The following is a 14,870-nucleotide window of genomic DNA, read 5'->3' as shown; positions in this document are numbered from 1 at the left end:
ACGACTTCCTCAGCAAGTTCATTCCACACACAAACCACCCTCTGTCAAAACGTTGCCCCTCGGGTTCCTTTTAAATCTCTCTCCTCTCACCTTGAAAGAATATGCCCCCTAGTTTTGAGCTCCCCGACGTGAAGGAAGACCTCTTTGGTATTCAGTCCTGATTAATCTTTACCAAACCCTCTCTAACAGTCTCCTTCCTATTACAGGGCCACCAGAACTGTACCCAGTACTCTAAACCACTCTGCCTACCAGTGATACAACTTTCAAAGAACTATGTACCTAACCCCCCACCCCATGTCTCGGGTTTGGAGAGATAAGGGCCGGGTGCTGGCAGGTGAGACTAGATTGGGTTGGGATATCTGGTCGGTGTGGATAGATTGGACCAAAGGGTCTGTTTCCATGCTGTATATCTCTATGACTCTATGTCTCTCTCTTTTACAACATGACCCAGGGTGCTACAATTAACTGCACTTCCTTGTTTTAGTAAAACGTAAACCCTTGCGTTCATACCTATCTCATACACACATACACCAAGCCTCTCACAGACATATAATCCATCACACTCACACTTTACCAAACATGCGCGCGCGCGCGCACACACACACACACACACACACACGGTGAATTTGTATTGGCAGAATATTTGCAGATACATTCAATTTTGCTTAAAAAGCGCACAGTCTGCAGGCACTCAATCCATGTAATATTTTATAAATTCCTACTTGGGAAATAGGATCCCAACCTTGAATTAGACTGGTTCTGACAGACTCGAACCTCACACCTTTAAGGCATTGTCTGAGCTGAGATGTGACTTTTTAAAAAAATCAAACCTTAGATCATCTCAAGAACATGACTTGAAAGATGTTCAATGATTTACATATAAACAAACTGAAACCGGCAACCCATTCTAAAAGATGAAAGACTTAACAGCAATCTAGGTTTCTTCAATATATCCATGACATAGTGATCTTTCGCTATAAAATGTAATGTCTTTCGATCCTGCTCCACAGCTACCCAATGAAGGAGCAGCATTCTAAAAGCTGGTGCTTTCAAATAAACTTGGTGTTGTGAGAGTTTTTAAATTTTATCCACCCCAGTCCAAAACCGGCACCTCCACATCTAGTGAACACAGTCCCAGTGCTGCCAGGAAACTTTACAATGCTGATGAAATGACGCAGTACCTGCACTCCTGAAAAATTTACAATTTCTAACGATACTAGCTACTCATTCACTGCTCCATCTGATACATGACATTGGAAACTCAGTGCAGGAGGCTGAAAGAAATGAGCAGCTTTAAAACAAAAACCTCTTGGAGCTCAAAACTTTCAATGAGAGTCTGAGCCCGGCAGTAAGTTCAGGTAACCTTTATTGTGATCCAGCTTTGTTACAGCTTCAGATCCCCCCAGCAAAAAGGCAGAGAAAAAGTAGCTACTTTTCAAACAGCTCAAGACCGAAGTGCGCACACATCCCCCCACAACCACACTTTCCTTAGTCTTGGTCACCACCGAGTTATCCCTTTGTAATTGGATTCTTGGTACAGCCTTAACCTGTGGGAAGTATTGTCTCACTCAGTAATTTCAACCTGTATCCTGTATTCAAGTAAGTTGGACAGGCAGTGTCGAGTCAACCACACTGCTGTGGGTCTGGAGTCATGTGTAGGCCAGCCTGGGTAAAGGATGCAGCTGGAACGACTGAGTGAATCCTTTCCCACAACAGCAGTTTCCTCCCCTAAAAAGGATGTGAGTGAATCAGATGGGGATTTTCTCCACCTCCCCCCCCACCCCCCACCCCGCAAAAAATGGTTTCATCGTTAGATTCTGAACTCCAGTTTCTGACCAAATTCCAATTCTGCCATCTGCCGTGGCCGGATTCGAACCCAGCACCCCGAAACTGGGTTGATAGTCCAGTCGATAATGGCACGTGGCCGTCGCCGCTTCAGTGCGTCCACAGTAGGGAGGAGCAGGTGAAGCCCTTCCCGTACTGAGAGTAGGTGAACAGCCTCTCCCTGGTGTGGAGACACTGGTGGGTCAGCAGCTTAATCGAGCAGGTGAACCCTTTCCTGCACTCGGGGCCCCTGAAGGGCCTCTCCCCCTAGTGGAGCTGCTCATGCCTCCGCAGGTGGCTCACCTGACTGAACCCCTCCCCACACTCGGGGCAGCTGAAAGGCCCCTCCCCCGTGTGGACCCGCTGGTGGGTCAGCAGGTTGGAGGCCTGGGTAAAGTCCTCCCCGCACTTGGGGCAGCTGAACGGCCTCTCCCCCGTGTGGACCCGCCGGTGCCTCAGCAGGTTGGAGGCCTGGGTAAAGTCCTTTCCGCACTTCAGGCAGCTGAATGGCCTCTCCCCTGTGTGGACCCGCTGGTGGGTCAGCAGGTTGGAGGAATTGCTGAAGGCCTTTGCGCAGACAGGACAGGGGAATGGCCTCTCCCCCGTGTGGACCCGCCAGTGGGTCAGCAGGTTGGAGGAATTGCTGAAGGCCTTCCCGCACTCTGTACAGGGGAACGGCCTCTGCCCCATGTGGATCCGCTGGTGCCTCAGCAGGGCAGAGGCCTGGATAAAGTCCTTCCCGCACTTGGGACATCTGAACGGCCTCTCCCCCATGTGGACTCGCCGGTGGGTCAGCAGGGCGGAGTATTTGCTTAAGGCCTTCCCGCACTCGGGACAGCTGAAGGGCCTCTCCCTCGTGTGAATCCGTTGGTGTCTCAGCAGGGTGGAGGAATCGCTGAAGCCTTTCCCGCAGACATAGCAGGAGAATGGCTTCTCCCCGGTGTGGCTGCGCCGATGAGTCTCCAGGACAGACGGGACATGGAATCCTTTCCCGCAGTCGCCACACTTCCACGGTTTCTCCACGGGGCAGGATTCCTCAGGTTTCTCCATGGCCAACGCTTCAGCCACACACAAACGCGTGTGGAGCCCCTCCCCACCGTGAATTTCTTTTTCCAGGCCATATAACTGCTTCAGGCTCCACACTCAGTGCACTGCAACAGTAGGGTCTCTCATCCAGTCCCACTGATGCTGAAAACGTACTCAAACAGGAACCAAAAAGCTTTGCTCCTTCTCACAGAATCATAGTTGGAAAATTGTTGTCGTCCCGATGGATTGAGTGACTGTCAGACATTGATGTCAAAGTGAGGACTGCAGACAATGGAGAGCCCTTCATCTGTTGATTTTGAAACTTCTGTCTTCAGATCGTCCAATACTCTGTTAAAAAGAGATTACAAAAGTCATCATTGTCAGTGCAGGGTAGAAATTCTGAACAAGGAATCCTACTTTCTGCGGAATATTCTTTTCTTTTGTTATTCCACAAAATTGAAAGCACCATCCCACTCTCTCTCCCCCTCTGTTCTCACGCCACTCTAACTAATTCCCCTGAAGGTGCTGATTCAGGATCTTACAGGGGCAGAAAAAGCAAAAACATCAAGACTAATGTCAAGATAAACCTACCTGAAAGTGAATATCTTTCACAACACTGGGATACTGCGGAGAGCGAGCAGGTCTGCCCCTCAGGTCCCCATTAAATCATTCGCCTCTCAGCTCAAACATATGCCCTCTAGTTCTGGACTCCCATACCCAGGGGAACAGACCTTGGATATTCACCCAATCAATGCCCCTATGAACATCCCAGTCCTCCGATTTCCCATTCATCTTTGCTATGTTATACTTTTTCCCTTTTGTCTTTACATGGTCCTTAACTTCCCTCGTCAGCCACGGCCACCCCTTCCTCTCCTTAGGACCTTTCTTCCTTTCTGGAATGAACTGATCCTGCATCTTCTGCATTATACCCAGAAATACCTGCCATTGTTCCTCCACTGCCATCCTTGCTAGGGGATTGCACCATTGAACATTGGCCAGCTCCTCCCTCATACCTCCATAGCTTCCCTTATTCAACTGAAATATTGTCACTTCCGATTCTACCCTCTCCCTTTCAAACTTCAGATTAAAGTTTATTGTATTGTGGTCACCACCTCCTAATGGCTCCTTTACTTCGGGGTCCCTGAGCAAATCCGATTTGTTGCACAACACCTGGTAGGCTCCAGCACAAGCTGGTCTAAGAATCCATCTCAGAGGCACTCCACAAACTCCCTGTCTTGGGGTCAAGTACCATCCTGATTCTCCCAGTCTACCTGCATGTTGAAATCCCCCATAACAACTGTACTAATATCTTTGCGACAGGCCAATTTCAGCTCCTTATTCAACTTACACACTACATCCAAGCTACTGTTTGGGGGCCTGTAGATAACTCCCATTAGGGTCTTTCTACCCTTAGAATTTCTCAGTTCTCGCCATACTGACTCTACATCCCCTGATTCTGGTCCCCCCATGCAAGGGACTGAATATCATTCCTTACCAACAAGGCTACCCCACCCCCTCTGCCAGTTAGTCTGTCCTTATGATAGCACGTATACTCTTGAATATTCATTCCCCAGGCTCTGTCCACTTGAAGCCACATCTCAGTTATCCCCACATCATCGTAACTGCCAATTTCCAAATGAGCTTCAAGCTCTTCCACCTTATTTCTAATGCTTCGTGCATTCATATTTAATATTTTTAATTTGTTACTCCCCTCACCCTTCCTATCAATCCCTATTTCACTTGACCTTACGGCATGATCCTTTTCTTTTGAGTTTTCTGCTCCATTGATTCCATTGTCTTTTTTGACTTCTCTTGTTCTAACTTTCTTCTTAAACTTCCAGTTTGTCCCCTCTACCCCCCCCCCCCCCCCCTGCTATTTAGTTTAAACGCAGCTGTGTTGCAGTGGCAAACCTACCTGCCAGAATGCTGGTCCCCCACCTTTAAGGTGCAACCCATCCCTCTTGTATAATTTATTCTTACCCCTAAACATCAGCCCCTCATGCTCCAGGGAAAATATCTCTGGCCTATTCAGCCTCCCCCTGTAGCTCAAACCCTCCAACTCTAGCAACAGCCTTGTAAATCTTTTCCAACTCCTGTCAAAGTTTCACAACATCTTTCCTCTAGCAGAGAGACCAGAACTGAATGCAGTATTCCAAATGTCGTCTCACCAATGTCCTGTACAGCTGCAACATGACCTCCCAACCCCTGTACATAATGCTCTGACCAATAAAGGAAAGCATCCCAAACGCTTTCTTCACTATCTTCCTGAGACTCTGCTCTCAAGGAACTATGAACCTGCACTCCAAGGTCTCTTCGTTCTACAACTTAACATTTGGATAAGTACATGAATAGGAAAGGTTCGGAGGGATAGGCCCAATCTAGGTGGGACTAGCTTAGTTTCTGAATATAGTCAGCATGGACTAGTTGGACTGAAGGGTCTGTTTCTGTGCTGTCTGACTAACTATTCTGGACTGGTCTTGAAACCATTTTCTTGCCTTCCCCCACAAACATCCACTTCTTCGTTGTTCCAAAATCAGATGAGTTCAGCCTTGAATATATTCAATGACCCTCTAACTGCAGGGAGACATCCCCACTTCTGAACTCAATTCCTCTTGCTAATATATCACTTGCCTTGCTGACTGCTTGCTGCACCTGTCTGACAACTGGCAGTGACTGGTGTAGGAGGACGCTGAGGCCCCTTTGCACATCCACACATCATTCCTGATGAAGGGCTGGTGCCTGAAACATCAACTCTCCTGCTCCTCGGATGCTGTCTGACCTGCTGTGCTTTTCCAGCACCACACTTTTCGACTCTGATCTCCAGCATCGGAAATTCACCTCCTTTCTGCTTTTTTTTCCACAGCAAAGGATGTAACTTTACATTGTGGCACTCCATTTGCCATGTGTTTGCCAACTGTGGTCTTCTCTACATCGTGGAGACTGAGTATAAACTTGGGGAATGGTTCGCCGAGCATCGCAGCTGGGTCCACAGAAGCTGACTGGACCTCCCAGTCACCACTCATTTTAATTCCCCTTCCCAATATGACCATCTTTGGCCTCTTCCATTGCCACAACAAAGCAAACTGCAAATTGGAGGAACAACACCTCATCTTGTGCCTGGGCAGCCTGCAGCCCTGAGGATCAACATTGAGTTCTCCAATTTCAAATCACCTCCCTTCACCATCTGGAAAAAGGTGGTGAGAAAAGAGAGTACCGTGCTCAGAGATGTTGGACAGTGGAAGGGCATTGCAGTCTGGGGTGAAGCTCAATCTTCATTCAGAGAGAGAGAGGGGAGCAATAGCAGCTTCAGAAGCTCATGGTCCAACTTCTGCATTTAGACAATGGGGGGGGGGGGGGGGGAACTCTGATAGGCAGGAGGACAATTCCAACTCTGGACTCCTCCCGTGGGTTAAACTTGTATGTCTGATGATCTTGCTCTATGGGTTATTGACTGTGTACATTATGCAACTCACGATGGTGCCCGTTCGGTCGCCCTCTTTCTCCTGACGGCTTGGTGGCATCCCCGCCTCCAACATCGAGCTCAAAGGGTTAGCAGCCAGTGTCTTATTTGTCAGGAACATAACCCTGGAAAAGGCTTGCCTTGCACTCCGGGTAGAACTCCCTTGCCGGAGGGTCCCTTTGAGACACTTCAACTGGACTTCATTGAGTTGCAGAAATGTCAGTGTTATAAATATGTTTAGCTTATTGTTGATGTTTTTTCTAAGTGGATTGAAGCCTTTCCTTCCCCTAACACTGCTGCTGAGACTGTGAAGATTTTGCTTTAGGAAATTATTCCCTGCTTCGGTATACCTGCGTGCATTAGCTTGGACAATGGATCGCACTTTGTTGGTAATAGTAATGAAGAACTCTTGATGAAGTACAGATTTGAGACGGCCCAAGGAATTCCTTATGAACTCAACTTGTAAGCCTCTCTTGGTTCATCCCGGAGATCGTACCTTTGGTAGTCTGGAATTTCACAAAAACTCTTGCAGACAGTTTTAGTTTAATTTTAATCATCCCTTTAATTTACTAATAGCATCACTGTTACAACATAACCCTGATACCTATAATCCATAACTGGATTCTAATAACCCAGGAGAGTAGGACATTGTTCTTCCTTCAAGAGCCCTGGCAGGCTACTCTGTTGTACTATCACAAACAGACTGCCTTTATAGCTGAAAACGTGTTGCTGGAAATGTGCAGCAGGTCAGGCAGCATCCAAGGAGCAGCAGAATCGACGTTTCGGGCATGAGCTTCTGCTCCTTGGATGCTGCCTGACCTCCTGCGCTTTTCCAGCAACACATTTTCAGCTCTGACCTCCAGTCCTCACTTTATACACAAGTTACTACCTTTATACACAAGTTTACAAAGACTATACTGTCACAAACACAAAAAGTTAACAAAAGCACTGCATGCTCTGAACTAGACAGATAATAGTGAAGGACAATAATTCAAGGGAGAAGTCAATTTGTAGCAAGTTTCATTTTGAGGTCAGAATCAAACATTGTTATTAATTTCACAAAGGAACAGCCATGAATGTTATCACTCGGTGTCCTGTTTATACAGATTCACTGATGTTCAGGCAAACGTTCTTAATTGTCTTACTCTCCCTGCCTATTTGCTATTGTGCAGCAAATGTGTTGTATAATTCAAAATTAAACATTTTAGTCAAAATGCTTAAGGATAAGTTTTCCAATACTGTATGAGCCCTCCTGCCACCTGTTTGCTGATGTCTTTTAACTCTTCTGCAGGGTCGTATGAGAATTGCTTTAATGGAACCAGCTATGGGTGTGTATGTTCCACATAACATCTCCTGCCTATTTGAGACTTGTCTCACCCACTCCTGTGAGACAAAGGGGCCATATACCTCCTGCCCGTATAGACAAACAGCTTGCGTTCCACTGGCTGGGATACAGCAGGCCTTATGCGGCATAAGTAACTATACCCATCTCCATGTACGGAATCCTTCCCTTGCGCATTTATGGGTCCTGTTTCTTTTCAGAATCTCATACTGTCACCAAGACCATTTGCAAGAGAGTTAAGGGAGAGCCTAATGGGAACAGAATTTTGAGGACCACTGTCTACCAGATGTACAGCACAGAAACAGGCCCTTTGGTCCAACTCATCCATGCTGATCAGATATCCTAAATCAATCTGGTCCCATTTACCAACACTTGGCCCATATCCCTGTAAACCCTTCCTATTTGTGAAGGGCACTGCTTGTCATTGGCCACTCGGGTGTTTCCTTTCTTCCTGGTGGTGGAAATTGAATAAAGATTCATACACCTTGTGTCTCTCACTGTGTCTCACACCTGCGCACACACAACATGGGTTCTGGGGAAAAAATAAGCACTACCGCAGTTAGGCGGTATCGTGGGGGTTAAAAGGAAAAAAGATTTTTTAAAAAATACACAGGAGTGACAGACATCCTGTTCATTCTGAGAGCTGCCAATTAAAAAAAAAGGAACCCTTCCTATTCATTTACACATCCAGATGCCTTTTAAATGTTGTGATTGTACCAGCCTCCACCACTTCCTCTGGCAGCTCATTCCTTACATGCACTACCCTCAACATAGGCATTGCCCCAAAGGTCTCTTTTAAATCGTCCCCACACCCTCACCCTAAACCTATTATCCTGTAGTTCTGGACTCCCCCATCCCAGGGAAAACACCTTGTCTATTTATCCTATCCATGCCCCTCATGATTTTATAGAAATCTGTCGGGTCACCCTTCAGCCTTTGGCGCTCGAAGGAAAAACAGCCCAACCCTGTTCAACTCAAACCCTGACGACATTCTTGTCAATCTTTTCTGAATCCTTTCAGGTTTCACAACATCCTTCCTCTAGCAGAGAGACCAGAACTGCACACAACATTCCAAAAGTGGCCTAACCTCGTGCAGCTACAACATAACTTCCCAACTCATCGACTCAATTAAAAGGATTGAGAAAGTTTTCAAAACCCACAAAAGACACTGGAGAAAGAATGGAGGAACTTTTGCGGGTCAGCTTGGACATCAGGACGGGGGGATGGGAATGAGGGAAGGAAGCTGAATGTGCTGGAGCCAAGGTGGAGGAAGAACAGAGGATGCAAAACCGGCTTGAAGCTGCAATGAGGAATATTGCATGTGCTGTACTTGTACCTGTTGCAGTTACTGGTGGGAATCGGGTGCATTTTAAACAGAAAAACAGAAAAAATGTCCACCCCTCCCCCTTTCCAATCTCTATTCTTCCGTCCCTCTTCACTGGGGTAATTAAGAAACCTACCTGAGTTTGCGGAGACTGCTCCCTCCCTGAATTCACTCCTGTTCTACCAAGGGAACAGACTTCCCCGCCTCCCGTCTCTCCAGCCCTCCCAGGTTGAGGAGTTGCCCAGAGGGAGGGAGTGTCACTCAAACTGACAGGGCCACTTCTGCCTTGTGACGTCATTAAAAGGGGCGGGGAAAGGTGACGGTAAAGGGGCGGGGCGAGGTGGACAGCGGGCCACCTCACTGCACCTGTGCGGCCCTGCAGCAGAAGGGAAGGAGAATCCCTTCCCTTCAGGGAATCCCCACAGTGGGGAAGCAGGCTACTCTGACCCACGAGTCCCACACTGACCCTCCCAAGGGTAACCCACCCATACCCATTCCCCCACCCCCACTGCTCAACATTTAACCCTGAGTACTACACCTAACCTGCACACCCCTGGATATTATGCGGAATTTGGCATAGCCAATCCACCCTAACGTGCACATCCCTGGGCACTATGGGTAATTTAGGATCACCAATACACCCTAACCTGCACATCCCTGGGCACTATGGGTAATTTAGCATGACCAATCCACCCTAACCTGCACATCCATGGGCACTATGGGTAATTTAGCAACCAATCCACCCTAACCTACACATACCTGGGCACTATGGGTAATTTAGCATGACCAATTCACCCTAACCTGCACATCCCTGGGCACTATGGGTAATTTAGCATGACCAGCTATCCTTAGTAGCCACACACGCAGACAACAAGCAACATGAATTCGACTGGGACAACACTACTATCATAGGGCAAGCCAGACAGAGAACAGCCAGGGAATTCCTAGAGGCATGGCATTCATCCACAAACTCCATCAACAAACACATCGACCTGGACCCAATATACCAACCACTACAGCGGACAGCTGAAACTGACAACCGGAAGCGGCAGGGACAGACCACTATAAACACCGGAGGAAACATCAAAGAAGCGCTTCGCAGGAGGCTCCCAAGCACTGATGATGTCGCCTAGCCAGGGGACAAAACGTTTGCAACAAAAACTTCCAGCTCGGCGAACAGAACCACAACAACGAGCACCCGAGCTACAAATCTTCGCACAAACTTTTAATACTTTTCTTTATGCACAGAAGGTCAACCACTCTAGCTGCTGGCTATGTGCCCATATCCCCATCCATCCCGAATTCGTACCAAGCAAGCCCTTATGTAATTTGAGCAACTTGAAGCTTTCTTTCCCCCTGCCTTTGGAACTGCTCGATTGGAAATCAAAGTCACCCCGCAGACAATCCTGTGCTCGGCTCAGTTCACTGTTGTGGCCTCCTCTCCAGTGGCCAAGATTTCCCCTTCCTGATGAAATCCCTGATGATGATTCCCAATCCCTGGAGCCTTCTGCCCCTGTCCTTACTGAACCCGAGGACTAACAGTCCGATCTCCCAACACTACCTCCTGACAATCCCCCTGGCTCTGGGTATAATTCCCCTTTTGCTGACACCCCCAATCTCCTCTTTTTAATAAAAAAGGAGGGATTGTGGGAGAATTTGATCAAAATTGACACAAAACTGCATGGAAGCCAGTTTATCACAAAGCAATGTTTAGAAAAAAATGTAGACTGTTAACAGAATGCTGTCTGAGCCCTGGCTAAGGAATTCTGTTTTGATAGCCTGACCTTGTAGCTGCAGGCTGTCTCTGCTCCTCAGGCCATTGGACTGTGCTGCTTCATAGAATGATGGATTGGTTCTCTCTGTCCCTTATTAGTAATTCAAGCCTAGCTGAACATGCAGTATAAGAAAATATTCAGTTTTGCAGGCATTAGGAAGTGTAGGTCTGGACAATGTATGTGAACCTCACAACTGCCCCTCAGTTGTATAATTAATGGAGAGTGGGGCTTGTGTTTACATAAAACTTGTAACATTCCGTATTTTATTGGACTACGTCGGACTTTGTTTTGAACTAAGAGGTATTCCCCATGGCAATGAATAAAGCTAGTCAATTGCTCAAGGTCTCCTCTCCTGACTACTTTGCTTTAAACGTTTTGACACACAAGTTACTTTGCCCCAACAATATTAATAGTTACATCTAGGGAGAGAGAATTCCTCAAGTAGGGCACTCTCAGGATCCTGTGAGACCCCTATTTCTGGTTTACTTTCTAATGAACAAACATTAAGCATTTATTTATTTCTGATTGTTTCATTTTTCCTTGGTTGATTCCCTGCTCTGACTATACTCTGAGTTCTGGATGGGTGACAGGCTGAGATTGTGGGTTGGCTTTCGATTGACTGAATGTTTTCTTGTTCTGGAAGCTGTAAAAGAGGCGTGAAAGCTTCAGCAGAAGTCCAGCAAAGCTGAGAACAGACCGACATCTTACTCTGTGGGAACAGGGAGATCAGAGGACAGAGAAATCAGGCCCTGAAAGCCGAGCTGACACCAGACTACTGTGTGCTCAGTGCTTTGGTGAGCAGTGCCAACCCTCTGCCTTTACCTCGCTTCCCATCTGACTACACCTCAATATCCAGGATCCAATCCTTGCCATCCTGAAGCCATGTCTCTGTAAGGAGTCTCAGACCATAATTATTCACTTCCAATGTGTGCAGTTAATTCATTCACTTTTGTTACAATGCGGCACACATTCAGACTCACCATGTATCATTTCAATTTTTGTGACATTAGTATTCAGTTTCGATTGCTGATACATTTCCTCTCCTTGTCCCTTTCTATTGTTCATTTCCCACATCACTACATTGCTCACCGGCCATGATTTGGTTGGCCATGCTAAATTGGCCACAGTGTCCAGGGATGTGCAGGTTAGGTGGGTTCGCCATGGGAAATGCAGGGTTATAGTTTCATAGTAATAGAAGCAGGAATAGGCCATTTGGCCCTTCCAGCCTGCTCCACCATTCATTAAGATCATGGATGATCTATCCATTGTCTGAGCTCCTCCTCCCTGCATTGTCCCAGCTACCCTTAATTCCCAGACTCAACAGAGACACTCGGCCTTGCAGCTGTACTGCTACCTGATAAACAAATTCTTTCCTTGCATGGGAATATCCTTCTCTTTGCAAGGACCCATTGCACACTTATCAGCGACTGACCAACACCGTCCAGACACTACGTCGCTGGGCAATGTGACTTAGTTACTCAATATCCTGCAATTAACAGTTTGCTAATTGTTAAATGACTGTAACCTATATAATCACATAACTCTCTGTTTCTCGTCGGAGTGACTTGTGACTATTAGGTCGACTTGGCTCTCCCCGTGAGCTCCCGAATAAACAGTCAATAACTCAAGGTTTGTGTGTCATGATTACTTATCCAATGCTTATTGGACTACTACGAGCAAGTCACCCACAGCATAATCCACTTCCATCCCCAACATGGATCAAGAGGCCATCCTTTTTTGCCAGACAAGTGAATGTATCAAGCTCAGGAAACAAAGCCTGTCAAACATTAACAGGCACAGATCTAAACCAACCTTTTCCAAAGTCTGTCCCTTCCTTTTTCCCTCAGCTCCTACAAACCAACAGCTGAACCCAAGGATAAGAAAAGCAATGGGAAAGGGGGCGAGAAAAGAGAGTGCGGTACTCCAGATGTTAAACAGAGAAAGGAAGATGCAGTATGTACTGAAACTCAATCTTCATTCAGCGAGAGAAGAGCTTCAGAAGCTCATGGTCAAACTTCCGCATTCAGACAATGGCGGGGGTTTTATTTGGCAGGAGGACCAGACTCCTTCCGGTCCTCCTGGGATTCCCAAAGGTTGGTCGCACCGTCCATCAGAACGACGAGGAGCGGGGCCCCATACCGATCTCACACATGCACACCATGAACATTGCTCACAGCAGATAGAGCAGTATCTGGGTCGCATGGGATTGTGGGTAGGACATCAGCCATGAACGAGATGAAATCAAGAGTCCCATATGCCTTCTTAACGGTCCTTTTTCATGTGTTCATGACATACACGCCAGGAGACAATCTTTAATCGATTTTCAATTGATCCACTGAGTGAAACACTACAGATGTTTAACTCGAAACTCTATTTCCAATTCAGTGTCAGTATATCGCTCTTTGTCCGTCCTCAAATAAGGACCAAATCATGCCTGCCTTGAAGAAGTTTTCCTCCTCTCTCTCCAAGAATCTCAGGGAGTCCCTCTCCCACTGCAACTCCCAGGTCATTTCCTCTGCCCGGAAGCTCTTCGAACTTCCAGCTCAGCACAGTCCCCATGACTTGTCCGGACTTGTCCGACCTGCCTAGCTCCTTTTCCACCTATCCACTCCACCCTCTCCTCCCTGACCTATCACCTTCATCTCCTCCCCCACTCACCCATTGTACTCTATGCTACTCTCTCCCCACCCCCACCCTCCCCTCGCTTATCTCTTCACGCTTCAGGCTCACTGCCTTTATTCCTGATGAAGGGCTTTTGCCTGAAACGTCGATTTCAAAGCTCCTTGGATGCTGCCTGAACTGCTGTGCTCTTCCAGCACCACTAATCCAGAACCAAATCAAAGCCCGACGTCTATTCCACCTGAACATTGATTTTTTTTAATTTGCAGATTCCAACCATTTATTAAAAGTTATTCATGGTACATGAGCTTTGCTGGCTGGCCAGCATTTAGTTCCGCTTGAAAAGGTAATGGTGACCTGCCTTCTTCAACTGCTGTGGTCCACACGCTGTACGGTGACCCATAATGTCCTTACGGAGGGTATTCCAGGATTTAGACCCAGCAACACTGAAGGAACAGCAATATATTTCCAAGTCAAGATGGTGAGTGGCTTGGAGGGGTACTTGCAAGAAGTTGTGTTCCTAAGTGTCTGTTGCCTGATCCTTCTAGATGGAAGTGGTTGTTGGTTTGGAAGGTATTTTCTAAGGATCTTTGGTGAATTTCTGTGTTGTGTCTTGTAGATCATATGCACTCCTGCTTCTGAACAGTAGGGCAGAGGGAGTGGATGTATGTGGAGATGGTGCCAATCAAGCAGACGACTTTGTCCTGGATGGTATCAAGCTTTTTGAATGTTGTTGAAGCCGCACCCATCCAAGCTGGTGGGAGAGTAGTCCGTTATACTGTTGACTTCTGCCTTGTAGAAGATGGGCAGGATTTGGGGAGTTTCTTGCCATAATATTCCTGACTGGTTGCCTGCACTTGTTGCCATTCTGTCTGTTGTTAGTCTAGTTGAGTTTCTGGTCAATGGTAAACCCCAAGGATGTTGATAGCAGGGTGTTTAGTGACAGTAACACTGTTGAATATCACGGGGCAGTGGTCAGATTATCTCTTTTTGGGATGAGTCATTGTATGGCATTGGCGTGGCATAAATGTTACTTGTCACTCATCAGCCCATTGGATATTGTTAAGATCTTGTTGCATTTCAAACTGAACTACTTCAGTTTGTGAGGAATTGTGAACATCGTGCAATTATTTGTGAATATCACCACCTCTGACCTTATGATGGAAGAAGATCATTGATGAAGATGGTTGAGCCTAAGACACTACCCCATGAATTCCTGCAGAGACGGTCCTGGAACTGAGATGACTGACCTCCAACAACCACAGCCATCTCTCTGGGTGCCAGGTACACCTTAACAATGAAGATACATAACAATTATTTTAAAACAAATTGAAGGAATACATACGAGACACCCCTCTTCTGGGAGACGCCAGTGCAAGTTTTTCTGTTCCAGAAACAATCTGATAAATGTTTACTGTCATCAACTTTTTTGATCTTGGCCAGCCACAGCTTCCCCTGTCCATTCCCCCCATCACCCACAGATCCCACTGTCTATTCTCC

The 14,870-nt window shown here is 46.9% G+C and overlaps 1 protein-coding gene across 1 annotated transcript in view; it reads right to left on the bottom strand.

Moving 5' to 3' along the window:
• Window positions 1-1,935: 1,935 nt before the first annotated feature.
• Window positions 1,936-14,870, bottom strand: part of LOC122545940 (uncharacterized) — a 72,107-nt gene continuing 59,172 nt past the window's right edge. Inside the window, 1 exon segment of the mRNA XM_087975329.1 lies at window positions 1,936-2,949. Within this exon segment, the coding sequence (XP_087831455.1) occupies window positions 1,936-2,949 (1,014 nt within the window).

Source organism: Chiloscyllium plagiosum, unplaced genomic scaffold (assembly GCF_037043375.1).
Source record: "Chiloscyllium plagiosum isolate Xiang-an unplaced genomic scaffold, Cpla_swu_hap1 HiC_scaffold_27, whole genome shotgun sequence".
In the NCBI taxonomy this organism is placed as follows: domain Eukaryota; kingdom Metazoa; phylum Chordata; class Chondrichthyes; order Orectolobiformes; family Hemiscylliidae; genus Chiloscyllium; species Chiloscyllium plagiosum.
The sequence above is the reverse complement of the archived record's forward strand: the minus strand, read 5'-3'. Positions and strand labels throughout refer to the sequence as shown.